Source organism: Mirounga leonina, unplaced genomic scaffold (genome assembly GCF_011800145.1).
Source record: "Mirounga leonina isolate KUSES-001 unplaced genomic scaffold, KU_Mleo_1.0 Mir_53, whole genome shotgun sequence".
Classification (NCBI taxonomy): domain Eukaryota; kingdom Metazoa; phylum Chordata; class Mammalia; order Carnivora; family Phocidae; genus Mirounga; species Mirounga leonina.
Window position 1 is genome coordinate 71,179,773 of NW_023270807.1, and position 27,677 is coordinate 71,207,449.

Consider the following 27,677-nt stretch of genomic DNA (forward strand, 5'->3'; position numbering starts at 1 on the left):
TTCCCAGAGGAAGCATTTTTTTTTTTTTTAAGTTTTCTTACTTGATTATTACCTGCAAAACACATAGTAAGGCCAATTCTTTTGATTTCAATACCTTATACTTAACATGCTATGTGGAGCCTGCTACACTCTTCTCCACAGGAATTCTAGCCTCTGGAACAAAGGAAAACACACTCCAGCATCAGTAAGACAAATAACATGAGTGGAGGATTCATAAGTAAAGAAGACTCAGAAATAATTTCCTAGACAGGAAGAACAAGGTCTTTGCTAATTGCTTTGCCCCGTTGTGGGAGATCTCAGAATGTTTTTCATACCCAAATCCCCTTCTTGGGGGGCTCCCTGTGATGGCCAGGCTCTGTGTCTCATTCCACTGCCATTCTGACCATAGATAATGGACTAGGATGGGCACTTGAGAGCCTGGGCAGTCAGTCCACAGCTTGGCTATGGGCCAGAAGACGTGTGGCTTGGAAGCTCTACCACAGAGGGCAAGTGATTGACTGGGCAGGTTAGAGGCTCTTTTTGGGACTTTGAATATGAGACACAGAGAGTCACAGAAGACAAAAGAAACCCAGAAAGAAGAGAGTAAAGGAGAGTAAGCAGAAGTCCTGAGGCGGCAGAGTCATGGGTGTGGCGAGAAGATAAAGAATAGGAAGATGTCAGCAGGGAGTTGCAAGAGCAAAACAAGCAGATGATAGTTGAGTCACCAAAATGACAAGGACTGAAGCAAGGAACCTTAGATGCTTGCTCTTGACATGACAGGGTAGACTGAGGGATTTCCTGATTTCTGCTCTGCCATGAGGCCTAGCTCTTGTGTCCCAGAACATCCTTACCATCAACCACTATCACCTAACATAACCCACCAGCCAGCAGCGTAAAGGAATCTACCCAACACAATTTGGCTCCATGATGAATTTTTGAGTGGGTGGGTGGGGTCAAATATTTTCTAAAAAAAATATTTCAAATATTTTCTTAAAAAAATGGAAATGGATTTATTTAATTGATCAATTTTATCTTTAATTAGCTTCTGTTAATAATGAAATCTTAACTGTACATGGGTTTAGAAAGTATGAAATACATTTTTGTGCAACTAAGGAGATTTTTTTTGGCTCCTGGGCTAGAGAAAGGTATAATTGTATTTTCTTATTTGCCCTTATAATAAACTGGAAGTGATAGAGGCCTGTTGAGTAAGTTCAGTGAAATGTAATAGCTAATGACTTGATTACCTATTTAATGCTTGCATTTTGTAATCGCAATTGACCCCGGTGTAGCAAGACCGAATTTCCCTCTTCTCCTGAAACTTTCTACACTCATATAAATAGTGGTGAAAAAAACCCCTGAATGTTCCAATAAAATTATCAAGATGAGTTCACTGTCCATTATTTAATGAGAATCAGCTCTTTTCCTGTCCAGGATCCTATTTCAGTTCAAACTGTGTTATTGCAGATCAGCTACTGTGAGCCACCAGACACTTTTGGATTTCCAATGTAGTAAATACTGCTTGAAATAAGAGAGCTTCTGCAGGTGGCGGGAGCCAGGGAGGGAGGGGTAGGCAGGCTTTAAATTGGAGATGAATGTGGACCACTGCCCTCTCCCGGACAGAAGAGGAGGATCAACAGTGTGTACTTGAGGGAAAAGATCTACAAATATTTTCCAAATTCACTCCGACAGTTTTTAATGAATGTCTACAATGTACTGGTTTGCCATGGCACTGTGGGCCAAACCCAAGAATGTTTGAAATTATCCTTCCCTTTGAAAAACTTACAGACGGGACAGGGCAATGAAACTTCCCAGAAATGAAAGATAAATTCACTTCGGTGTCAAATCAAAGTAACTCAAGAAATTCTATATTATTTCCATTCTTTGTACAATATTTTGGCTGTAGTTAGATGGAGAACAGAAATACATACAAAAAAAAAAAAAAGCTGGTCAACCGCAAATTTTTGGAAGATCAGCAGGCACAAACTCCAGTAAAATGCTGTTTCACAGACAAACACATTAAGCTAAAATGCAGACTCACGTTGCTCTTTTTTTTCACAATAAAAATGTTCTCAGTAAGGGTAATAATCATGGGTTCCCTTATGTTTCCAAAGTTGTTCGGTCATGTTTGCTTAATCATCGTGAGGGCAACTCCTGCCTCCTACAAAGAACACTGTTTCACCCTTCCGCACATTTCAGAAAACGGACCTGGTCCATTTCAAGCTTAGGAGCCCCTCCCCCAGATGGTGAATCTAAGCCCACTCTACCTTTCACTGGGCGGCCGCTTAGGTGCGAACGTACCATGGTGCCTTCCTTTGGACTTCCAGGGAAGAGAGCACAGGTTATTAGCCAGTCCTGTTCTGAGGTTCGTGGCCCCTAATGTCACTTAATGGCACTTGGAACAGTAAGAAAATAGAGGAGATTTAATAGTCATGGGGAGAGAGAACAGATTTGGTTATAGAGAAATCCGTAAAGAGGCAGTGGTTGGATTTAATAAATGTCAGCGTTTAACAGAAAGTTTTTATTTCAGGGGCACCTGGGTGGCTCAGTCATTAAGCGTCTGCCTTTGGCTCAGGTCATGATCCCAGGGTCCTGGGATCGAGCCCCACATTGGGCTCCCTGCTCTGCGGGAAGCCTTCTTCTCCCTCTCCCACTCCCCCTGCTTGTGTTCCCTCTCTCACTGTGTCTCTTTCCGTCAAATAAAAAAAAAAAAAGTTTTTATTTCAGAAGTTTGCAGATTAAAAAAGTGTGCTCTTTGGCCTGTTTGGCATCTTCATTTGCAGGAAGTTGACGCCACCCTGCTAGGAGAAGAATGCAGCTTCCTTCATCTCATCGCCCTTCCCCAGGCAGCTTGAGCTACCTGAGAGGTGAGAATAGTTCCTGTGTGGGCCAGCAGTTTGGATAGGGTCAAACACGAGACCGCCAAAGTCAAAAAATGGCCATGGACATGTATGGGACGATCACACCGACTCAGGCCTTCTGTGCTGGTTGTCCGATCGATGATGGCCTCTCAGCTCCAAACCTACTCTTCATTGCCTTGCTTGCGAGGCTGGATGTAGATCTTGCAAACATTTCTCCTTTGGCAGTAGAAGGTTCTGTGGTTACAGCAGGAGGACAGACTTCTCTTCCTGGCCCTGGGGTGCCTTTTCTTTGCTTACTCCTGCTGGAAATGGTGACTGGCCGGGCATGGGGCACCCAGCGTCACTCCCTTCCGAGTTCTGGCTCCCTTCCCGTGGTTCCCTCACTACCAGCCTTAGCCCACTTATACCCTTGTGGGGGGTTGCTGTTTACCAGTTTGGATCCATAATTCCGTACCCACCTATCTCAGCCTGACAACCCAGAGACCTTTTCCAGCATCCATGGGCTGCAATCACATGTCTCCAAAGACGTTTGAACCCCAGCCGTGGAAAGAGGGTCCCTCTTCAAACTGTGGTTCTTCTTTGGGTATTTTCTCTCAGCACTAGGATATTCCTTAGCACTTTTCTCCCTTTCTTAGTAGCTAGTCCCATATAAATAGTTAATAATGCTTTCTATTAAACCTTCTTGATTGAAATGATTGTGTGGTTTCTGTCCCTTAATGGGGTCCTCACTGATCAACCTTCCAAGCCATGGCACACCCCTCTGAAAATGTCTAATAAAGTCAGATTCGGATGTCCTTGCAGAAGCATGAAGTCAGTGCTTCTGAGTACAAATCTGTATCGGAGATTGTAATTCTATGGCTGTGCAGCTGCCACCATTCTGAAATGACTCAGGAGTTTTAGGCTTCAAAATATGTGAATTACTTGTATCAATCCAGCCATGGTAGTTTTGTGCATTCAGATCAGAAGCAAGATAAAAGAAATAAGACCAGTATGATTTGCTGGAATCCTTCTGTGTAGCCTCAACTCTAATCTTAAATGGACCAATTTACTGAAATAAAAATGGTCATCCAGTTAAAAAATAACCCCTCTGCCATTCAAGTTCCTCTCTGGATTATATTCCTAAATCTTCTGCCCTCGAGTTTATGCTTCTGACATTCACCATTTAGATTTCCTCCCTGCTTTAGGCATCCTTACTTATATTGCCTCCTATGAATACCTTTCAATTATTTCATTGATTTTATATCACTCACCAAAAAAAAAAAAATCATTGCTCTCATTATATAATTAAGATAAAATTTCAGTTTATACTATTAAAAGGAAAAGATTGAATTTTTGCTTTTCAGAATTTCCAGGGATAATATATTGGGGTCCAATTTTTTTAACCTGAAGATCGGAATTTCGAGTTTCACGAGTCTTTTTATATTTTTTATATATCATATATTTGTCTCTAAAAATTTCATCTTACTGTGGCAACACCCCTGATGTGATGTTTATACTGAAAAATTACACATTCCTTCTAACCCTTATAATGACATCATGATGACATTGACCTGATAGTAAAAACCTTTCCCAGCTTTGATGACAGAATTTGTGCTAAGCCAAGCAGCTGTAAACAGCACCAATAACTAGATGGTATGGATGCTCTGAGGGAGGCTTTGGAAACTACACCCATCACACTCAGCTCTTTATGATTATAGTTCCATGTCCAGATTTTGCCTAGGGAAAGCAAAGCCTGAAAATCAGAAAAACTGCAGCTGAAGGAGGTCCCCCCTGACAGATAGGGAAGCTGAGATTCCGACAGGCTGCATGACTTGCTCAGGGTCACGCATTGGGAATGTGGCTGAGTAGGATGTGGACTCTTGCCTTAATCTCGACTACGCTGGATTTGGTTAGATTATCACTTTGCAACGGATGAGGATCAGAGCTTCTTGTGTTTAAATTGCTTTTAAAAGGCGATGTTATAATATCTCTTGTCAAGCCTACCCTTTATGATCATCTTGACTTTAAAAGGATTAAGTTTATCTCTAATTAGCTTCTTTTAATAATAAAACGTTTGTCATGGATGTGTTTGGAAACCATAAATATATTTTTGTGTAACTAAGGAAGTGGGTTTTAGACCTGAGACCAGAGTGAGGTATTTTCAACTTGCTTTTATAATAAACTGAAGGATCTATGCCTGTTAGATTATAGTTAAACTCTCCAGTGTTTCATTACTACAACTAAAAGCAGCTATGGTGACTCCACTGCAAATTCCACATTTTCAGTTTTCTCAGAACAGTAGTCATAACAGGAGAAAATCCTCAAAGATAAATTTTAATATCTCCTTTTTAAGATCTTATTTATTTATTTGACAGAGAGAGAGCACACAAGTAGGGGGAACAGCAGAGGGAGAAGCAGGCTCCCCGATGAACAGGGAACTTGATGTGGGGCTCGACCCCAGAACCCCAGGATCACGATCTGAGCAGAAAGCAGTCGCTTAACCGACTGAGCCACCCAGGCGCCCCCACAGGTACATTTTTTTAAAAATTTATTTTATTTTATTTATTTGACAGAGAGAGAGATCACAAGTAGGCAGACAGCCAGGCAGAGGGAGAGAGAGAAGCAGGCTCCCTGCTGAGCACAGAGTCCCATGTGGGGCTCGATCCCAGGACCCTGGGATCATGACCTGAGCTGAAGGCAGATGCTTAACCATCTGAGCCACCCAGGCGTCCCCCCACAGGTACATTTTAAAGAAACAATTACTTTTGGGAAAAACAGTGGAATACGATCAGAAAAATTAAATTCTCAGCTGGCTTTTTTGACTATGTAACTGTGGTGACATCATCCTAAGACTCAATTATGTCATCAGTAAAATGAGGCTAATGATGGCTATCGTTTTTACTTCACAAGACTCTTGAAAGGGAAAAAATTAATAGGTGGCAATTACTTTGAGCTTTCCTAAAGAAAGGCGCTGTATTCCTAATAGTTTTTTAACATCATGTTATAATGCTGCTGACAATCTTTATAAATTATACATCTTATTTAAAATTTGAAGTACTTTGAGGCAATCAACACAAAAGCAGACTTGTATATGATAAAATTATATTTTAAAAATGGATATATTTTAGTGTTGCAGGAATATGACTTTAGAATTAGCCTGTCATCTCTTTTTTATATGAAATATAAGGCCTGATTACAGACTTTTTTTGAGCAGATTTGGTCTCTGTCATGGGATTTCTCTTTACCACTAGATGGCGCAATCTGAGGTCCAAAGCTGTTCGAAGTGCAGCTACACAAGGATGATGGTTGTGTTCTGTATGAGGGCACGGTCTGAGGCGGCAGCCAAACAAAACTCACAAGGTTTGGGTTCTATTCTTTTTTTTTTTTTTTTTAAGATTTTTTATTTATTTATCTGAGAGAGAGAATGGGAGACAGAGAGCATGAGAGGGGGAGGATCAGAGGGAGAAGCAGACTCCCTGCCGAGCAGGGAGCCCGATGCGGGACTAGATCCCGGGACTCCAGGATCATGACCTGAGCCGAAGGCAGTTGCTTACCAACTGAGCCACCCAGGCGCCCGGTTTGGGTTCTATTCTTGACCCTACTATGTTCCGTGGGCAGCATGTGAGAACGGTGAATTTCCTCTGACCTTGCTCCATGCCCCCCTAAAATTGACTCTAACATTTGACACCTGCCTCCTCTCAGGAGAGTTTACAAGGATGAATGAGATAATGCTGCTGAAGGCTGGACCTTCTAATGAAAACTGCCAATTATAAGCAAAACATCAGTGGGTGAATATGTAACTAAGGTCTGCCCCTTCCCCTGTGTTAAAATGCTTCTGAGCTGGGTGACATCATTCCCACATGTAAAAGAACATTTTGCTCGAGAAGGGAAAATGATTAAGAGGGAGGAAATCGGGACTTTGAAGGGAAGTGCAAAGACCAAGAGACAACCCCTCTGCACAAGAGAAGGGTAAGAGTGACAAAATATTCTCTTCATTGCAAGAAGGAATCTCGCAAAGGAGTAGAAGTGGATTTCTTCCCAGTTTGTTGAGGACAGGAGGAGCAGATCAGAATTTCGATGACATAAGAAAAATAAAAAAGGATGTAAAAAGTTTAGAGGAGAGATATTTGGAAAGCGAATGTTCTTAGTTTCACATCAAACAGACCTGTTTCTTTTAAAATTTTTTAAAAATTGGAATCAGAACACTTAACATGAGATCTACCCTTTTAACACATTTACAGGTGTATAATATGTTATTGGTGATGACTGGTACTATGTTGTACACAGACCTCTAAAGCTCATTCATCTTGTTTGACTGGAACCTTATGCTCATTGGTTAATAACTGCCCATTTCCTCCACCCGAAGCTATCCGTCCCCTCTTTGATTCTATGAATTTAATTATTTTAGATACCTCATCTAGGTGGAATCATGCAGTATTTATCTTTCTGTGTCTGGGTTCAACCACGTTGTTTCACATTACAGAATGTCCCCCTTTTTTTAAAGTATGTCATTGTATGTATATACTACATTTTCTTTATTCATCTTTCAGTTGCCTTTTAGGTTGTTTCCACATCTTGGCTATTGTGCATAGTGCTACAATGAATATAGTGTGTTAATATTTCTTTAAGATCCTGATTTCAATTTTTTGGGATAAATACCCAGAAGTGGGATTGGTAGATCCTATGGTAATTCTATTTTTAATTTTTTGATGAACTTTCAAACCGTTTTCCATAGTGGATGTACCATTTTGAATTCCTACCAACAGTGTGCAAGGGTTCTAGTCTCTCCACATCTTCACCAAAACGTGTGTATGTGTCTCCAAGATTATGACCTGAGCTGAAACCAAGAGTCGGATGCTTAACTAACTGAGCCACCCAGGTGCCCCTGTTCTGGGAATTTTACAGTTTTGGGTCTTAGGTTTACATTTTAATCCATTTGAGTTCATTTTTGTGTATGGTGTAAAGGTCTAATTCTATTCCTTTTGTATGTGGACAACCAGTTTTCCCAGCACCATTTATTGAAAAGACAATCCTTTCCCCATTGCCATGCTCAATGGTAAAAAATGGAAAACTTTTTCTTTAAGATCAAGAACAAGAAGGATGCTTCCTCTCACTGTTTATACTCAACATGGTACTAGAAGTCTTAGCTAGAGTAGTTAGTCAAGAAAAACAAATAAAAGGAATATAAATTGGAAAGAAAAAAAGTAAAATTATTTCTCTTTTACAGATGATACAATCTTATATGTGGGAAACCCCTAAATACTCCACACAAAAAAACCTGTTAGAACTAAGAAGTGATTTCAGGAAAGTTGCAGGATACAAAATCAGTGGTGTTTCTATTTACTAACAACACACTATCCAGAAAGGAAATTAAGAAAACAATCCTATTCACAATAGGAGTGAAAAAGGATAAAAATACCGAGGAATAAACTTAAACAAGAAGGTGAAAGACTTGTATATGAAAACTACAAAACATTGATGAAATAAATTAAACAAAACACAAACAAATGGAATGACATCCGATGTTCATAGATTGGAAGATTAAATATTGTTAAAATGTCCATGTTACCCAAAGTGATCTACTAACTCAATGCAATCAATCTTCATCAAAACCCCAATGGCATTTTTACAGAAACAGAACACAACCATCTACATTTATATATTTCAAATATTTCCCATTAAAACACCTAGTATTTTTCTAGCATTGCACATAAACTTGGCTTAGTGAAAAATTATTTTATTTTTCAAACTACTGCTTCATTATTTTAGTTATATTCTGCAAATAGGGAAAGAGAATTTTTTAACCTGTTTAGTTGTGTGGTAAACTCACTACACTGAGACTAGAAGACCTGGATTTCAATTTCAACCACATTATTCATGAAATAATGAAATAATGAGAAATGAAATGAAATAATGAGAGTAATGGTAACAAGAATTGGGAAAATCTTTCATTTGGGTTGTGTTTTTGAATGCATACTTTTTTGATATATACTAGTACTCAATTTTTATCATATTCTTTCTGGGACTCAGTTTTCTTATCTGGAAAATGGGAACAACTCCTACTCTGCTTACTTCACAGGGATACCGTAAGGGTAAAAGACAAAGAATATGTAAAACTGCATTTGGAGTCACAAAGCACTATGTAGAACGATTATTGCCACTCATGTGAAGAGTCAGTTTGGAAATAATAATATTAAGGATTAGGAGAGAAAAGAAGAATGAGACCAACTTAATAGGTCTGTTGTGAGAATCTGGAGGCAGAATCTGGAGGCAATATTTATATTATAAATATCTGATACCCATGCATACTTGCCGGGTCTCCCCCAAATGAACGACACTGGGTTAATAACCGTAGACCAGCAGATTAAAGGGATTCTGGCTAAGGAGGCATTTCCCGATCTCATCTCCTACCTGAGTTATCTGAGCTGGTCTCAGGAGATTCCAGGTTGTCTCTGGTATATCAGAGCTGTGAAAGTTCTTAGAGCACATGCTTTTACAGGAAGCTTTATTTTTCTCTTGGGGAAACATTGCTCTGGGAATCAAATGGCCACAACAATATTCTCTGAGACAGCCAAAGACCACTTCCTCCGTGTGCTAAAGTGATTATACAAAGAAACCGGTTTGGGACATCATGTTATGAGGTTGCCCTTATTACACTCCCTTTCTGTTTACCACCTCAAAACATTTTCCCGTGTGGGGCACACACTCCACACACACTGTTTGGTCAGAAAAATCTATAGACGCTTAAGTGCCTAAAAGCACTTATCTCGGTTCACAGTAGCTTTAATCCTGTGCTGAAATAAAATGCTTTTCAATCAGAATCTCTTAGCACCTAATAATGAATACAGCTGAAACCTACCCAATCAGAGCAGAAAGCCACAGAACTGAGGACAAATCAAAGATTTTCAAAACATCTTGAAAGAGCTAAAAACGCATTTACCTGGGCAATTATGTCTGTAATTTCTGAATAACTATGGCATCTTCTTACACAAGATCGAGCCAAAAAGTCTTCCACCAGCCGTGTTCCAATGCCATATCCCCTGTGATGAAGGAAAGAGTATGGTCTGAAAATAATATTTGAGTAGTGAACTCTAGCAGTGTTTAAGAATGGAGTCCTCTGTTTAGCACTTTGCATGGATAACAAAGTAAAGCAAATTTGACAAGTCTAATGGCTATTTGGCAGTAGGCTCTTTATTTGTCTTACAGATACAGAAACAGAGAGCATTTATCCGGGAAAATATTAACTAGTTTCCTATAAGCAGAAAAGCCTGAGGAGGTAAGGCTGGCCCAAATTTGACAGTGTATATTAAAGCTAAGGGAGGTTGGTGTTCATAGCCTAATGTATCTTATTGGCAACTAACTTTGTCATCAGTAGCTGTTGATGGAAATAGAATGAGAATCTAGCTAGCTTGTCTACTATAGGTGTGGTACTTGGATGCTCATTCTTCTCTTAGCATAGTTATCATGGTAAAAGTACAGACATGGCCAGGATGGGCTCCAGAAGGAGAGGAAGAAGGGAAAAGAAAAATCAATTTTTGTTGTCAGTGTAGGTTTCTGCAGTTAAAACTCTGAAGTTTAGCGAAAAGAAAAAAAAGCGACATTCAGAAAATTCATTTTTCATTCTAGGGGAACTGAATCTATGGGACTTGGGAGAAAGTATTTGTATTATCCGTTAGCTTCACCCTACCACAAACGGACTGAGTAGTACCTGAAGTACAGTGTTGAAGGCATCTTACTGAGATGTCATAATACAGCCGAGTATGTGGCTGAGATGCTTGAGCAGACGCTTTCGACAAGACAGACCTAAGAACTTTCAATCTAGTTTAGCAAATATGACCTTAGTGGTGGAAATAAAAAGAAAAAATTTAACATAAGCTACATAAAATGATGTATATTCTGGAAATGCTGTATCACATGTTTAAGTATGACCTAAGGTAAAATAGGTTAAGCAGCTCTCACTATTACAGACATTTTATCTTAGGAAGTACTCCTGACTAATGAAGAGGAAATGAAAAAAAAAAGTTATATGAACCAAAATAAACAGAGGACAATGAAAAAGAACTTTCTAGTAGGAAAAGAATAAGCTTAGAAAGGGAGGAAACTAGGGTTCACAAAAAACCTTTCAAGCTTTCCTTTATGTTGTCTTTTTTCTGTTTTCCAACTAAAAACACAATCAACCCTTTTTAAAAGCCCTACAACGCTCAACTAGGCTAAATTTCCCTTTCAATCTTTCTAACTAAATCTTCTAATTAGTACAAGCTTTCTAGTCATTGCCCAGTTAGAGAGTCCTTTTCAGGATCCATAATTAAGAGGCTCAAAAAGTGTTGACAGATATTTTATTACTGAGCAATAATCTGATGATCATATAATTATTCTGAGAAAATTAAAGGTTGAATTTGTGCAGAGGGACTCTCCATTAATAAAGACAAGGAGAATGAACTATGTTTTAAAAGGAAAGGGTGGGCACTGTGAATTGTGCAAGACTGTTGAATCTCAGATCTGTACCTCTGAAACAAATAATACATTATATGTTTAAAAAAAAAAAAAAGAAGAAGATAGCAGGAGGGGAAGAATGAAGGGGGGAAATCGGAGGGGGAGATGAACCATGAGAGACTATGGACTCTGAGAAACAAACTGAGGGTTCTAGAGAGGAGGGTGGTGGGAGGATGGGTTAGCCTGGTGATGGGTATTAAAGAGGGCACGTTCTGCATGGAGCACTGGGTGTTATACGCGAATAATGAATCATTGAACAGTACATCAAAAACTAATGATGTAATGTATGGTGATGAACATAATATAATAAGAAAAAAGGAAAGGGTGGGTTTCTCCCTTTAATATATTTTTAAGTAAAGCATAGCAATGGTAAAAGCATTCAAACAATAAAAACACTGCATAGAAAAAAGTAAATCTCTCTTCTATGGGTAATCCCTTGTCTCCAAGTTCTCTCAGGCAACTGCCATTAGCAATTTTTGGCATATCCCTCCAAAGATGGTCTATACTTACATAAGCATATGTTTATATTAGAAGGAGTTATCTTAGAACAAAAGACTGCTGAAAAGAATCAAATTTGATGATCCATAACATTGTTAAAAAAACAATGTTTTACCATACTTTTGCTTACAAGTGACTAGCAAAGAAATGATTTTGAACTAAAAAGAATATGTTCCATGCTTGATTTTCATAGAAAAAAGTTTCCTTCCTCTTACTTTATGCTTTACACAACCCAAATGGCCATTGTCAGAAATGATGGTCAGCTTTAAAACGTGATTCACTGAAATCATAGAAGAGCCCGTGAAGTAGGGCAAAGTCATTAGAAGTGGGCAAAATTCAGAGGATATTAACAATATACATTCCATGAGAATAAAAGACTTCTACTTACATTTTATCTAAATATTTGTTCACATCTTCATCTTTTTCATAATCTTTACACAGTTGGGCAACCAGAGCTCCATAGGTGAGGACAAAGAGATCTTTGTTCTAGAGAAAAAAGGGTTGGTTTTACTTTATAGGCAAAGCTATGGACATTGTGCTACTCTATTTTTTTTTTAACAAAATGTTCCAATTGCAAGCAGCCTTTGAGATCATCTGCTCATTTTTTCCCACCCTCCTACTAATTATTGCAACAATTTTGACTTCTGAGAACAAGCTGTACCTATATTTGGATCCATCGCTGATAAGAAAAGAGCTGTGAAATGGAATAAATTTCTTTTTTTTTTTTTAATTTTTTATTTATTTGCGAGAGAGAGAATGAGAGACAGAGCATGAGAGGGAGGAGGGTCAGAGGGAGAAGCAGACTCCCTGCCGAGCAGGGAGTCCGATGCGGGACTCGATCCCGGGACTCCAGGATCATGACCTGAGCCGAAGGCAGTCGCTTAACCAACTGAGCCACCCAGGCGCCCCTGAAATGGAATAAATTTCTTAACAGGAGAAATCTTTCTATGCATTTGCTAATAGTATATAGCTTGCAAGGTATTATCATGGGGCAAGGTTTTTAAAAAAATAATTGCTAATATAAATTTCCGTTGTTCTAGAATAGCCTTTGGTATCGGCCGACCATGTTTTCAGCTGGAAGGAATAATTGGTTGAGACTTCTCATGAGTTTGCACAATCCCTAATGGGTTCCAGATCTGCCAAGGAGACCATCAGGATGAACCCAACTGTAGCAGCAAATTTGTGAGATGTTGTTTTATTTATACTTAGTGAAAAAAGGAGAATTTGTACTTTCCTTATAGATCTCCAAAATATGGTCTATTTTCAGAGTGAACTGAATATGAAAACTACAACTAAGAATAGTTTAGGTTTGGTTTAGCATAGAGAGGTTGAAAGTATGGGAAACAGAACACACAAATCTCAATCAATCCATTTGACAAAGTCTCTCTGTTTTGCTTCTGCTATTGAATACTATGTAAGAAAGGGATGGAGATACTAGGGATAATTTATTCCAGTGCTCTTAGTCCTACAGAGGAGGGAATAAGACCTAGGAGGAGTGAGTGACTTGGCCAATGAGCCATCAATTGGCAGAGCCAGGGTGGAGCCTGAGACTGCAAGCTCCACTCTGACATAGCAATTACCTTTGAGGTGCACAAAAGAAGGCCTATTTGGAGTAGAGGTGGGTGGAACAGGGAGGCACGAAGGGGAACCACTGTGGAAAATAATCTTACTTCTTGCATAATCTTGTATTTACATGAAAAGCTAAATGTGGATTCCAGGTTAGAAGAGGTGTTTTTACCTCTAGACCCAGGTATCTTGGGTAGCCTAACATGGAGGGTAACATATGACCTGATAAGATGTATTCTTTTTTTTTTTTAAGGCACAGGCAGAAATGGTTAAACAAATCAATAAAATTATTCAACAAAGTAACTTCTGTAAGTGTTATATAATTTTGATCAAAATACTTCCTAAATTTACCCACTACCACCAGAGTCCACCTCCCTATACATGGGTTTATACTATGACAAATATGTTTCTTTAAGCAGATAGAATATTTGTTATAACTAAATAAGTTTCAAATGGATAGAATCTAAATAATTATAGTTACAAAATTATGTCCATATGTGGACATCATTTATGTTAGAAATATAAATCAAAATGTCATAAGTGGGTATAGAATATACATTAGATACACTAATTGACATTACGTTAAGGACTAATCTCTATGAGTCAGGTATAGAAAATAATAAGTATGTTAATATTTCTACTAGAAAACAAATATAAAGCAAGTGATTTTAACAAAAATATTGTTAAATCACTAAAGGGTCACGATATATTCAATTTTAATTCTGTTCTTATTTAACTCAAAAAACCTAATCATACACTATAAGAAATGTCTGTAAATTATACATGAAATATCTTCTCAACATATACGGAGCCACCACAGAAGATAAATTACTGCTATGTGGTAAGAGCACAGCATAAAAATAAGCAACGGTTGAAGGAGAGAGACAGAAAGAATAATGTAGTTATTGCCACTAGCAACAAAAGCAGAATTTGAAAAAGAGATAAAAGGAAATGAAATTATACCCTACTTACATGCCAGAGCATCAGCATTATGCCCATTTATAATACGACCAAACTGAAATCATGGCATTTTCTTCTTCCTCTTTCTCTCTTATTCTGATGGGTGAATACTATCTACAGTTTACTTGCAGCTAAGTTTCAAGTTCAATACCCACGAGGGCCAGTTTTTCCATTCTGTGTCCTCGTAAAAGGCTGTACCTTGAGCTACATGTCCAGTAGGTCTCAAATCCATACACCCGGTCACAGAAAATGTCAACATAAAATTTATCTTCACAGTTTATAAAACAATAAAAACAGTCATTTTCACATATGAAAAACAGAACACCATTAGTTATTTGAGACTTTGGATACATTAGGATAAAAGTGTGTTTTAACTGACACGTAAATGAAGTGATTTAGGTGCACTCTGCAGTATCTTTTAGTATTTCAGAACCCCACATAAAATAAATCAAGATCCCAGAATGCCAGAGGGGCCATCTGGAGGCATTCCCAACTGGGGTGTGACAGTTAATCATACAATTCCAAGTTCCCATAACTGAAATTACTTAATTTTCTTCAGTGCTCATCAGTTTCCTGAAATAATTAAAAGAACTTTAAACATAACGATAAATTTTCACATCTGTAACTTCTGAGAGGATTAAAGAAGAAGTTTATCCAAAGCTAATATACAAGTAATTAAGTTTTGAAAAATAACTCTGAGCTTGGAATATATAGAAAGGATAATAGCACATACCAAATTATAATAATAGATACTTACATTTAAGACAAGGAAATACATTTCTAAAGGCAATCTTTTAATGCTGAGTTTTTTGCTGATCTGTTCCCATTAATTTAACACATAATCACTATTTTTTATATATTTTATATACATTTCATTTCCTAGTTCACGAAGTATGAAATACAAAGAATTGCTTTATCTTTCCGTATTTTCTGTCAGGCACAAGAGATAAATTTGACACGTTATAGATCTAATTAGTCACAAAAGAAAACCCTAAAATCTGTATAAAGACTCAATTATTCTGTTACAGTGTGTTAGAGAGCATTGTACTATTCCCAGAGGTGTGATTTATGATCCACTCCACTAAACACTTCCTTGCTCCACTGAAAAAAAGTCTATGGGTAGTGTCACCTTTTGAAATAAATCAGAAATCACTCAAGAAAACATTTCCTTTGAAGTAGAAGAAAGGCCTCTTTGAGAATATGTTTAGAAAAAGATCTTACGATTTTATGGTATTCTGGTCTTCTGTGTGCAGGGCGAGACATGGTGCTTGAGAGATGAAGAATGCGATCTTCGATTTCTTTTCGTCAGCTTTTACTTTAGAGGTGTATCCATCCCTGTCGTCCTGTTTTTGCACGTTCCTTCTTCCTTGGAGACAAGAGTGCCACTTCTGCACTCTCCTGCTGTTCTTTGCTGAGCTGAAGAGGAAAACAATCATGAGCAGGACGGGCTTATGAGCACGTACCTTGCCACCGATCAAATACTGCTTCACTTGTGAGTACAAGTTGTAACCTAGAGGCATGAAAGCTGATAGTGGGAAGTCTGATCAGAGGCACCAGCTACTGAAAATTCTTTAGCCCAAGGGAGTATAAGAGTGGTGTTTTGCTCTCATGCCAAGGCATTGTTCTAAAAATCACAAACAGAAACCTTCACAATCCAAGATAGATCTAAATGTTAGCATTATTTAGTCTTTGTATTGATTGTTGTGTGAATTTGAGACAGGATCAGCAATCTGTAGGTACTACATCTTGGGTTCAAACCTAATGAACAACTCTAATGGGTATCACAGACCCCCATCTTGCATGATTACAGAATTCAAATATATCTGATACTTTTGTTTTCATAAGCAGCAGTTTTAAGGAATGATGGATTTGGGGTGTTGGTATTTTTTCCTTAAAACTGTTGCTCAAAATGGGTGTTCTACAGTTTAGTAATGTATAATGATTCTGGCAGAGAAAGCAAGCCCTTAGCTTTCTTTTGATAGTCCCTGAGATGTTAGCTATTGAAACCTCTATTTATGTAGGAGTATAGACATTTAAAGTTAACACGAGAAACTCCCCCATCTTGACAACTCCATGCAGGGCATGGAGGACCAAAACACTTCCAGAAATAGAAGCCTAAGACTCAATTTAAGAAAGTCACTTCCTACTTCTTACCATCTGAGTCAATTAGCCCTGTGTGTTCTAGAAAATTCTTGCTATAAAGTGACAGACTAGGAGAATTTGGAAGTCTCAGGCTGAGCTGCAGTTCTACCATTTACTGGCTGTGTGACTTTGGACAAGCCATTTTATTGTTCTATGGCTCAGTTTCCACATTTGCAAACTGGCAATAATAAAACCCACTTCACAGAATAATTGTGAGTATCAAAGAGGTAATGTGTGCTATGAAACACGTTATAATGCATTATAGAAACACTAGTTACTGTAGATTTTTCTCGTCGGTGAGTATATCGAATGGGGTTCTACAATATTTAGGGTATTCCTATTAGTGCCTGTGTTCCATGACTCTATTCCCAGGAAAAGTCAGTTTGGCTGGGGGGTGGTGTGTGTGGGGGGTGCTTTTCACTGGTAGAGTAACAACACCTTAAATTTATAAGTTTACAATTTACAGCACGGTTTTCACTTTATCTCATTTTAATTTGACTACCATCTGTGAAATAGTACTGTAATCATTACCATTTTCTAGGATGAGAATCTAAAAGTCACGTTGAGAAATTTGCTCAAAGTTGCTGGGTAGTCGGCAACAAAGAGGGATTTTGGCTCAAGTTGCTGACCCCAAATCAAACATTTTTTTCTATTGTACACAATCCATGTTAGAGCAAAATATTTCACAGGTAGACTCCCAATAGCTACTAAGGTATGGTAGAGAGCCCATTGCTGAGCGTAGTGTGGGGGCGATGCTGGGTTCGGAGAAAAACAGAGAAAAGGCCTGTGTGCTTGGTGGGTGGGGAGTGGTGATACTGAAATCAATTTCACTAAACCACAATGGCTGTGCTATGGAGACATCAGGGCCACCATGAAGATTCAGGACATCTCAGGTACCCTAGGAGCCAGATCCTCTGCTGGGCTGACAGCCTCCCCCTCTCTCCTGCCCCTTCGTCCAGGAGCACTCCTTAAGGAAGGAGTTCCTGTCTGGCATTCCCTCTCGAGAGCACAGCCAGCACAAACACAGCTATGGCCAGGGCGCTGGACACTGGTTTGCTGATGTTCAGACTGTGAAACCCACCAGCCTTCAGCAGCTCTTGGGATCCCAGGAAGCCTGCTGTGCCCCAGGCTCTGTCTTTTCTCCACTTTCTTCACCTAAAGAGAATAAAGTGCAGAGAGAGGGTATGTTTCAAACAGGAAAGTGCAGAGGGAGCTGATAGAGAATATCTGTTCTGGCAGCAAACTAGAAAGAGGAATCATTGCAAAATAATGCAGAGGAAAAGTTTTTGCTCTTTTATTAAGAGTTCTTTTGGAAGCCTAGGCCAGAATTCGGAGCCGGCGTTGGGAGAATGATGCGATCCTCAGTGTCATCATAGTGGACTGCAAAGCAACCAGTGCAAGGAGATGATGAACTGGGTCACTCCCTGAGAGTGGTCCCCTGGGAGGTACCTGGGCAGCTGGGTAGAGACCGGGGAGGTGCTAACAGAGGGCAGCACCGATCCGTCAGCGTGTTATCATCATCTGAGATCCCCCACAAACTATCAGGCACGGCCGTCACATCTGCACTGGGAGCTTGTTATCTTTTTGCAACTTCTTTTTCTATTTAAGGCTGCTTTTCGTGTTTATTTTAACCAAACTTCTTTATGTAAAATGAGTGATGATATGCTCAGCAGCCCCCCTCCCCCCAGGACTGCTCTAGCTGTCAGATCTGATCTCCCTGTCGGTGTGTCAGCACGTCCTCAGTGAATGAGCTGCCGGGTCTCCACTGACGGATAGACATTTTATATGTTGGATAGACAGCTGACAGCAAGCTCTCTTTAGCATAAAGACCATTTGGTTACAAAGGCCCAAAGGAAATTGATCAGTCATAGATGTAATCCTTCACAATCACGGACAAGTTACACACAGGTACCCCTGAGGAAGTCATTAGTTCTTTTGACTGTGAACAACAATAAAAACTTAAGAATTTGTTATCAACAAACTCCTTTACGGCAAGACATTGATGCCTCAACAGTGATTTCTCATCAATGAATGCTCCATCCTTTCCTGCATTCTTCCCTGAAAGAGTGGTCTACATTTTCCTTCTCTGCTTCCTCACTTCCCATATGTTCCACGAAATGAACTTTTAAAATTGGAAATTACAAACATAAGGAAGATGTGGTTCTTACTACCAAGCTCTACTGAACGAGCTGCTAGATATACTTCAGGCTCTGTTGTAAGCAATGACACAGTACCGATAAGAGTTGAAATAGCCAGCACCCTCCTGAATTCTACTCTGTCCTCCTCAGGGGTCACCGCTACACAGAACTTGGTATTTATCATTCCTATTCATGTTTTTAAATTCTGCATATGTTGGTAACCACAAAGAATATGTAATATCATTTTGTTTCAAAACTTTACCTAATTTGTCATACTGTGCATATCCTACAGCTTGCATTTTTCCTTCCCAGTTATTGGTTAAGATTTATCTGTATCTACAGCTGTCGCTCTAGCTAGTTTATTTTCACAGCCTCTATAGCTGAGGTCAGCAGACTTCTTCTGTAAAGAGCCAGAGAGTAGATATTTTAAATTTTATGGACATATGAACTCTGTCACAACCCCTCAACTCTGCTATTGTGGTGGGAAAGCAGCCATAGACAATTCAGGAAGAAGTGTGCCTATGTGCCAATAAAATTTTATCTGTAAACATGGAGATTTGAGTTTCATGTAATTTCACATGTTATAAAATACTGAACAATTTTTTTTTTCCCAACTGTGTTAAGATGTAAAAACCATTCTTAGCTCACAAGCCATAGAAAACAGGCAGTGGGCCAGTTTAGTCTATGAGCCCTATATGGTTCACCCCTAGTCTATAGCATTCTATTTCTGTGGTTTATTCATCTGTTTCTTTGTTACTGGACGTTACTAATGAAATGGAATGGAAATACTGTGATGGAATACTACATACACCTTAGATAAAGCTTGCTTGTTGTTCACATCCTTTAGATCCTAATGTTAACTTAATCATTTCTGATAAAGATATGGTTAAAATCTCTGATTATGAGAAGTGTCCTTATACCTTGATCAGCTTTTGCTTTATGTATTTTAAAGTTATGCAGTCACAGACATACAAGTTGACAATTGTTTTATCTTCATAATGGATTTTTCCTTTTATTATAATGGAGTGTTCCAAATTAGCCTTTTGACACTTTTTGCCTTTAGTTCAGTTTTGCCTTATTTTAATATTATTATTCCCAGTTAAATATATTCTAATACCTTTATTTTTCAAGTTTTGTGTGTGGTCTAGTTTTAGGTGTGTCCCTTGTAAGCAGTATGACTCTGTTTTTTAATCACTCTGGAGGTAAGTTTACTCCCACTTTGGTATGGTGGTGAAATGTGTGTACCAGACCACCGGCTCCTAACCCTGATTCTTCCATCATCTCTGCATGACCCTGTGCAATTTCCTCAATCTCTTCACGCCTCAGTTTTCTCATCTGTAAACAAGTTGAGGATAATATTAGTACCTCATCATAGTTCTTAGAACAGTGCCTGGCATGTCGTAAGCACACGGTAATTGTTAGGTATTTAAAATTGTGTGTGTGTGATTATTGGTGTGTTTGGTCTCATTTTTACCATTATTTTGTGTTTTCTTCTTACCATCATTTTCCCTTTGCTTACAATCTCTTTTCCAGTTAATATTCCCTTTTTCTTTCCTGCTTTTGAATCATCTATACACCAAATTTTAATTATTTAATAATCATACTTAAAATTTTACTGCTTTAATGAAATATGAATTGATTTACAATTTGATGAGTTTGGGCTTATGTATACACCCCCGAAGCCATCAAATTAATCAATATAATTAACATTTCCATTACCCCTGTTTTAACTGTGTTATCTTAGATTCTTTGTCTATTGGCATCCATTAATTACAGGACCACAATAACAGCCAAAGCAGTTTGTATCTCCCATGCGATCCAGAGCCCATACCTGGAACCACCTTCTTATCTGCTCTCATACATCAAACCAATGTTTCCCCTGCCCTAGATCAACCCAGGACCAGGTACTAGACCAGCAGTGACAACGCTTATGTCCCAAAGCCCACCAGAATTATTTAAACTAGCCAATCGTACGCTGTTTCCCCTGCCTTACCTTGCCTTTACCAAGAAAATCCCAATAAAAGCTCTGGCATAGGGTCTCCTGTCTTCCTTTCTGCCTCCTGACCAAACCTGGTGCTTCCCCGTGTGGTCTGGCATGCCCTCTTCTCTTGGTAAATGAAAGTAAGAAATCTCCTCTCAATGGCTTATATTAAAATCCTATCGGTACAAAATGATACAACCCTTGAAAGTCTTCTCATGCCCCTTGGTAATCACTCTCTTCTTATTTCTCCTCCTCCACTCCTTAGGCAAGCACTGGTTTATTTTCTGTCAGTATCAATTAATTTGCATCTTTTAGAATTTTAGATAGAGTCATACATCATGTGCTCCTTTGCTTAAATTCTTTAATTCAGGATATTCTTTTGAATTCATTCTTCTTATAGTATGTATCAATAGTTTATTCCTTTTATCTTGCCGAGTAGTATTCATCATATGGATATACAACAATTTGTTGTATATCTACTCACCTCTTGATGGACATTTGTGTTGTTTCCGGTTTGCAGGTATTACAAAACTACTGTGGATATTCAAGTACAAGTTTTCATGTGGACTTATGCTTTCATTTCTCTTGAGCGAGTAACTAGTAGGTAAATGACCGTATTGTATAATGGGTACATAGTTAACTTTTAAAGAAACTGACAATTTTCCAAAGTGGTTATTCCATTTTATATTCCAACCATCATTGTATAAGAGTTCCAGTTACTCTGGGAGAACCTGGGTGGCTCAGCTGGTTAAGCATCTGACTCTTGATTTTGGCGCAGGTCATGATCTCAGGGTGTTGAGATCAAGCCCCAAGTTGGGCTCCATGCTCAGCATGGAGTCTGCTTGAGATTTTCTCTCTCCTTCCTCCGCCCCTCCCTGCCACGCTCTCTCTCTCTCTCTCTTAAATAAATAAAATCTTTTTTAAAAGATTTGGGAGAGAGAGAGCAACAGAGAGAACACAAGCAGGCAGGGGGGCGGAGGGAGAGGGAGAAGCAGGCTCCATCCCAGGACTCTGAGATCATGACCTGAACCGAGGGCAGACACTTAACCGACGGCAGACACTTAACCGACTGAGCTAGGTGCCCTAAAATAAATAAATAAATCTTAAAAAATAAAAAAAAAAAAAGAGAGAGAGAGAGAGTTCCAGTTACTCTGCAAGCTTCACCAATATTTGGTATGGTCAGTCTTCTTAATTTTAGCCATTTGCACAGTAATATCTTATTATAACCATGTATTACCTTAGTTCTGTCTCTTAAAGTAAAAAAGTAATTCTACAGCTAATAAGTAAATAACTTAAAAATATCATATTTGTATCATTATTATTTTTTGTCTTATATCTTTCCTTAGAGTTCATTTTTCTCCTTGTTGAAATATATCCTTTAATAATGCTCTTTATGAGACCCTGTGAGTGGTAAATTCCCCTAGTCTTTATGTATCTCTTTTTAAAATTAACATATGTATCTTTACTTTGTTCTGCCTTGAGTGATATCCTATCTGGCACTAAGCATTCTGAAGATATTGCCTCTGGTCTCTAGTGTTGCTAATGAGAACTCTCTCCTCCGTCTAAGGTCATTCTTTTGTAGCTTATGTGTCTCCTCTTTCTGGTAGCTTTTAATAACATTTCTTCTTCATGTTTCACACTCTGCAGTTTTACTATGGTGTGTTTATATGTGGATTTATCTTTATTTACACTGCTCAGAACATCTAACACTCTTCTGATGTGAGAACTTTCTTTGATTCTGCCAAATTCTCAGTAACTTCTCTTCAAATATTGTTTCTCTGCCTATCCCTTCTTTTTTTTTTTTCCTTCTGGAACTCCTATTACGGAGTTGCTTAATCTGTCTTCTATTTCCTTGAATTAGTTTTTAAAATATTTTATACTGTAATACTTATACTGTACTTCGGGTGAATTCCTCAGCATTATGTTTCAATTCACTAATTATGTATTTAACCACACCCAGTTGAGAGTTTGAGAAGAGAAATTTGTATCTTATTCACTTTTTATTAGCCCAACCAAGGCTAGTCCAGTCCCTTTTATATAGAAGTCATATAATAAATATTTTCTGATTAAATATAGAAAACACCTTACATATTTGATCATTTTCTTTTTATAGATATATAATTTTACCAATACCTAAGGATCACATTTTCATGTAACAAAAAGATAGCATATAAACAAATTTGCAACTTAACTTATAAAGCAACATGTTATTATATCACATTCTGTCAATTCAAGTGCATTTTTATGCAAAGTTGGAATGTTTTTGTTGTGATTTGGCTTTAGGGGGTGCCCAAGTCTTGTTCTTCTTTTGGGGAAAGCTTTTGGGATCTTCTGGCAGAACTCTTAGGTTATGGATGTTCCAGACAGCCCTAAAGTTTGGATTGCTCTATTATTTCATAATTTCTGTTATGCCTTATATCATAATTTTATGTACCTAATCCTGGTCTAGCACAGGGTTAAGAATGTTCTCTGTTTTGCTCCCAATGCTCTATTTGCTGGTGTCTTGCCACACAAAGCAGCATATGGAAAGATGACAGCAGTTTTGCTTTGCAAGCAGACCATTCTCTTTTCAGTGGGAAGATACGCAGCAGCTGTTTCTCCTGTCACCCGTACCAAGTTCAAAGGAATCTCTCCTCTAGCTTCTTCCAGCTGGAATCTGAAGTGCATTTATTAGCTCAGCGTTCACAAAGTACATGAGGAAAGATGCTAGAATCCTTTAAACATATGAGGATGTTGGATCGCTTGACCCAGCCAGTTAAACCAGTAAGGTCCCATAAAATGGTTACAGCTGGTGGAGTCTAATGATCAGAAAGGGCCATTTGTGTCAGAGCTTCCCAACGATGAGCCCGACTCTCAACAATATCATATCTTCCCTGCAGAGAAGTGGAACATTTATCAATTTTTTAATTGCTGCTTTGACCACTGGTGGGCAACAGCTTTGCTCTTCTTTCACATTCAGATGTCCCTGTCAGGCTGGAAAAAATTTCTGCTACGGTTCTGCTTTTCTAGTCATTCCAGCCTTGATCCTTCTGGTTGCTGGCTATGCTCTGAGAAGCCAGATGTGGACCATGAGCAGTGAATACTGCTGCAGCTGTGGCCCTCCACAGCGGAGAATCAGCCCCCTGGAGCGCAAGCTCGCTTGTCTTCGGTTCTTCAGCATCACCGGGAGGGCACTCATTGCCCCATTAACATGGCTGGCCGTAACCCTGCTGACAGGTACCTACTATGAATGTGCGGCAAGTGAATTCGCATCTGTGGACCATTACCCAGTGTTTGACAACGTCAGCGCCAGCAAACGGAAAGAGGTCCTAGCTGGGTTTCCATGTGGCAAATCGGTTCCATCCGACATGATCCTGGTAAGAGATGAAGTAGGTCTTCTGCACAGATACCAGTCACAAGTAAGTTCCTGATTTTTTTTTCTTGCTATGCTATCCCATCTTAATGGCAGCCATTGGAAACATTTCACATTCCTACTGCTTCTCATATTATCTGAATATAGAACACAAACTTGATGCCGTTCATCAGAGTGATTTCCACTGAGCGGCTATATAGATACGGTTAGGATGTTGGGCTTCGGAGTCAGCAGACCTGTGTTTGAATCTTGCTTTGCCATTTATTAACCTGCAAAACCTTGAGCAAGTTATAGAACTTATCCATGCTTCACTTTTCTCCGCCGTAAAATGGAGATATTAATAGGATCTACCACATAAGGTTGGGGTGAGTAATAAATGAGCTAATACATCAAAGAGCTCAGCATCATGTCCACAATCCATATTAAGAACAATAAATTTTAGATATTGTTATTAAAATTATTATTGCCACATAGGGTATTACTTCATTCCATCTTGCATATTCTGAAATATTCATTCTTGTGTATTAAAAGTTTATCTAAAATTAGAGGAAGCTTAATTATGATTAAAGTAAATGCCAGGGATGGCTCTAAATTTAATATCCTTAGACTAGTTTATGTGAGGGGGTGAGATGAGGCAGGGAAAAGGCCTGTATCTACTGCACTTACAGGTTAAATTTAAGAAGTGTAAAAGTGCATTTTGTCAATACAGAAAGAGTCATTGACATTCATCACTTTCTCTGAAGGATTTGGGGTAAGATTTTCTTAAAGTGAAAATAAAATGTCTTATTTAATGCATACACAGACTTCTGTGAAAAGACAGTTTGATGGTTCAGAGTGCCATCAGCCAGTGGATGTTTTTGGATCAGCGACCACAAAACTAGTATTTATTAAGACGTTTATCAGGGGCGCCTGGGTGGCTCAGTCGTTAAGCGTCTGCCTTCGGCTCAGGTCATGATCCCAGGGTCCTGGGATCGAGCACCACATTGGGCTCCCTGCTCAGCGGGAAGCCTGCTTCTCTCTATCCCACTCCCCCTGCTTGTGTTCCCTCTCTCACTGTGTCTCTGTCAAATAAATAAATAAAATCTTAAAAAAATATGTTTATCACTTACTGTATAAATATTTCACATTTAATTCTAATCCTCAGACTCTTTAGGAGAGAAGTATAATCAACCCCATTTTACAGATGAGGAAACCAAAGCTCAGAGTTTATGTAACTCTTATAAGTTCACAGAGGTAATAAATGGCTGATTGAGATATTCAAAAGTCATACTCTTTCCATTTCACCAGGCCGCCTTTCACAACCACCTTGAACTTCAATCTCATTTGAGGAATATACACTGTCTTTCTGTTTGATTTTTCTGAGTTGTCCACAAGATCATATTAAGTTCAAACCCTTTCTCCGCCCATACCTCATTCTAAAATAGCTTCCTGACATTAGTTTTATCCAATTTCAATCAACCTTCCACAGCCATGCCAAAATTATCTTTCTAAATGCAAATTGAATGATGAGCACCCTCCCCCCGCCATTCCTATATAAAGTTCTTTGATGATTTTCTACCAGCCCAATCCCAAATCCAAATTCTTCTCACGGCTTACAAGGTCCTTCAGTGTCCGGCTCCTGACCACTTTTCTACATGACTCCTATGGCCCTGTGAGTACAAGCTTCTTGAGGTCCTCCCAAATCTTCATGCTCTTTTCTTCTTCTCTTATCGGAACTCTCCTCAGTTTCTTGCATCTGGCGAACTACTCCTTAATATTTAACTGAAGATCATCTCCTCTGGGAAGTACTCCCTGATATGCCTCTTTCTTAAGTGAGTTCGTTTCTCTCCTGTTGTGCTTACTGATAGAAAAAAACTATCACATTTTACCATATTTCTTGGCTTGCTATTTTGTTTCCCTCTTTAGGCTTAAAGACTGTGGAAAGAGTGAATGTATCTTAGAATTATTCCCATCTAAGTCTCCATAACCAACCACCATGTATAGAACATGGCAGGAGGTCAAATGGGACTCAGTAAATGATGGCTGATGAATTAATAGACATCCCAGATGGCCTTTCCTCCACTGTGCTTGCCTCTCTTAAATTAAATTGCTGTGTCACTTTGTAGGTTTCAGCCTCCACTGAGTGCATCTGTCCTGTTGTGCTCACACCGGTAATTCCAGGCCTGCTGGTGAATCACAAGCTGTGGGAGAGACCTTCACCTCCCAGACTGTGGCTGCTGACGGCTGGTTTCCTTATATGTGTGGAAGTTGCCTCTCTCACTTTACATAATAATCACTCACTACTGAAAAAAGAATATTTAAAAGAAGAATAGTTCTAAGACTAGAAAACAGTCATTTATGTTAGTCTTTTAAAGAGGGAACTAAATAATCACAAGTAAAATATAGCTAATTTCCCTTTCAAAGCATATTTCAAAAATGAATCATAAAACTGGTAGCAAATAACTATTTGAGGGAAGAGGGAAATGAAAAGGAAAATAATAAGGTGCTTTCCATTTAGGGACATAAGGGTCTTCTTTGGTCACAAAAAATAAAAGGAAAGCAACTCAGAAAGAAATATCAATGAATATCTGTTAGCACATTATTAAGAAGGCACTTAAGAAGCTACCATTATCTATCACATCATCATTTTCATCACCATGATTATCAAATAGTTATTAAGCACCCAAAAGATACTTGACCTGTACCTAATGGTTGGGGAGGAAAGTTGAGCTAAAACCAAAGAATAATTTAGGTACCCTACAGAAGAGTAACTGGTGGGTTGTAGCATCTGCCACTTCAAGGACAGTACTTGGAATCCATTCCAAGTTAACTGGTTAATATCCTTTGTAGACCCCAAACCAAATTGAAATGGTTGGGCTTATTCTCTCCATCATGCCTATATCCATATCAAGTGATCAGCACCTTGCTATTATTTCAAAGACTAGAAAAACACATTTCTTTTTTTAAAAGATTTTATTTATTTATTTGATAGAGAGAGAGAGGACAAGCAGGGGAAGCTGCAGGCAGAGGGAGGAGACGCAGGCTCCCTGCTGAGGAGAGAGCCCGGCGTGGGGCTTGATCCCAGGACCCCGGGATCATGACCTGAGCCAAAGGCAGACGCTTAACGAACTGAACCACCCAGTCTCCCCAGAAAAACAAATTTCTTACCCACAGTTTACTTTTTTTTTCCAGTTTACTTCTCAGTTTCATAAGAATCCCTCTTACTGTGTCTGTTCCTTTGATATTCACTATATTGATGTTTTCTGCTTTTCTTTTAAATAATTTTGTCAAGATGCTGGGCTGGATTTTGATCACCTTGGCAACCATCGCTGCCCTGGTCTCCCGCTGTGTGGCGAGGTGCTGCTCTCCCCTCACCTCTCTGCAGCAGTGCTACTGGACCAACCATCTCCACAACGAGAGGGAGCTCTTTGAACAAGCTGCCAAGCAGCATTCACGGCTCCTCATCATGCAGAGCATAAAGAAACTCTTTGGCTTCATTCCTGGAAAGGAAGATGTCAGACACATCCGTATTCCTTCGTGTCAGGACTGGAGAGATATTTCAGCACCCAATCTTCTCTGCATGGGTGAGGACTTGCAAGGTCACTATAGCTTCCTTAGAGACAGGGTGGATGAGAATGAGGAAAGCAAATCCGAAGGTATTGAATTAAAACCTTGATTGTAGTAGCTCTCACAGTTCACGTTGCCTAACAGATACTTTATTTTTATGATGATGGAGTTTCAATGTAATCTCT

General features: G+C 38.9%; 2 protein-coding genes across 3 annotated transcripts in view; one reads left to right on the plus strand and one right to left on the minus strand.

Annotated features, from left to right (window-relative positions):
• TRAPPC3L (trafficking protein particle complex 3 like) overlaps nucleotides 1-15,635 on the minus strand; it is a 40,176-nt gene extending 24,541 nt beyond the window's left edge. Inside the window, exons 1-4 of one of the 2 annotated variants that reach the window (XM_034990360.1) lie at nucleotides 15,555-15,635; nucleotides 12,196-12,293; nucleotides 9,757-9,856; nucleotides 9,027-9,410 (exon numbers count right to left, since the gene is read on the minus strand). In XM_034990360.1, the coding sequence (XP_034846251.1) occupies nucleotides 9,159-9,410; nucleotides 9,757-9,856; nucleotides 12,196-12,293; nucleotides 15,555-15,596 (492 nt within the window). In that variant the 5' untranslated portion in view covers nucleotides 15,597-15,635 and the 3' untranslated portion in view covers nucleotides 9,027-9,158. Of the gene's footprint in view, nucleotides 1-9,026; nucleotides 9,411-9,756; nucleotides 9,857-12,195; nucleotides 12,294-15,554 lie in introns of those variants that run through there. The other variant, XM_034990359.1, reaches the window with a different exon arrangement.
• A 7,317-nt stretch (nucleotides 15,636-22,952) lies between these two features.
• On the plus strand, nucleotides 22,953-27,677 carry CALHM4 (calcium homeostasis modulator family member 4). Its single transcript, XM_034990362.1, has 2 exons — nucleotides 22,953-23,992; nucleotides 27,218-27,677. Exons 1-2 carry the CDS (start codon nucleotides 23,396-23,398, stop codon nucleotides 27,599-27,601), a joined length of 981 nt encoding a protein of 326 aa, XP_034846253.1. The 5' UTR covers nucleotides 22,953-23,395; the 3' UTR covers nucleotides 27,602-27,677.

Excerpts from the sequence above, each read along its gene's own strand:
- CALHM4 (XM_034990362.1), top strand. The coding sequence starts at position 23,396 with ATGATCAGAAAGGGCCATTTGTGTCAGAGCTTCCCAACGATGAGCCCG. Across the intron at positions 23,993-27,217 it reads TGCACAGATACCAGTCACAA|ATGCTGGGCTGGATTTTGAT; the intron begins GTAAGTTCCTGA and ends AATTTTGTCAAG.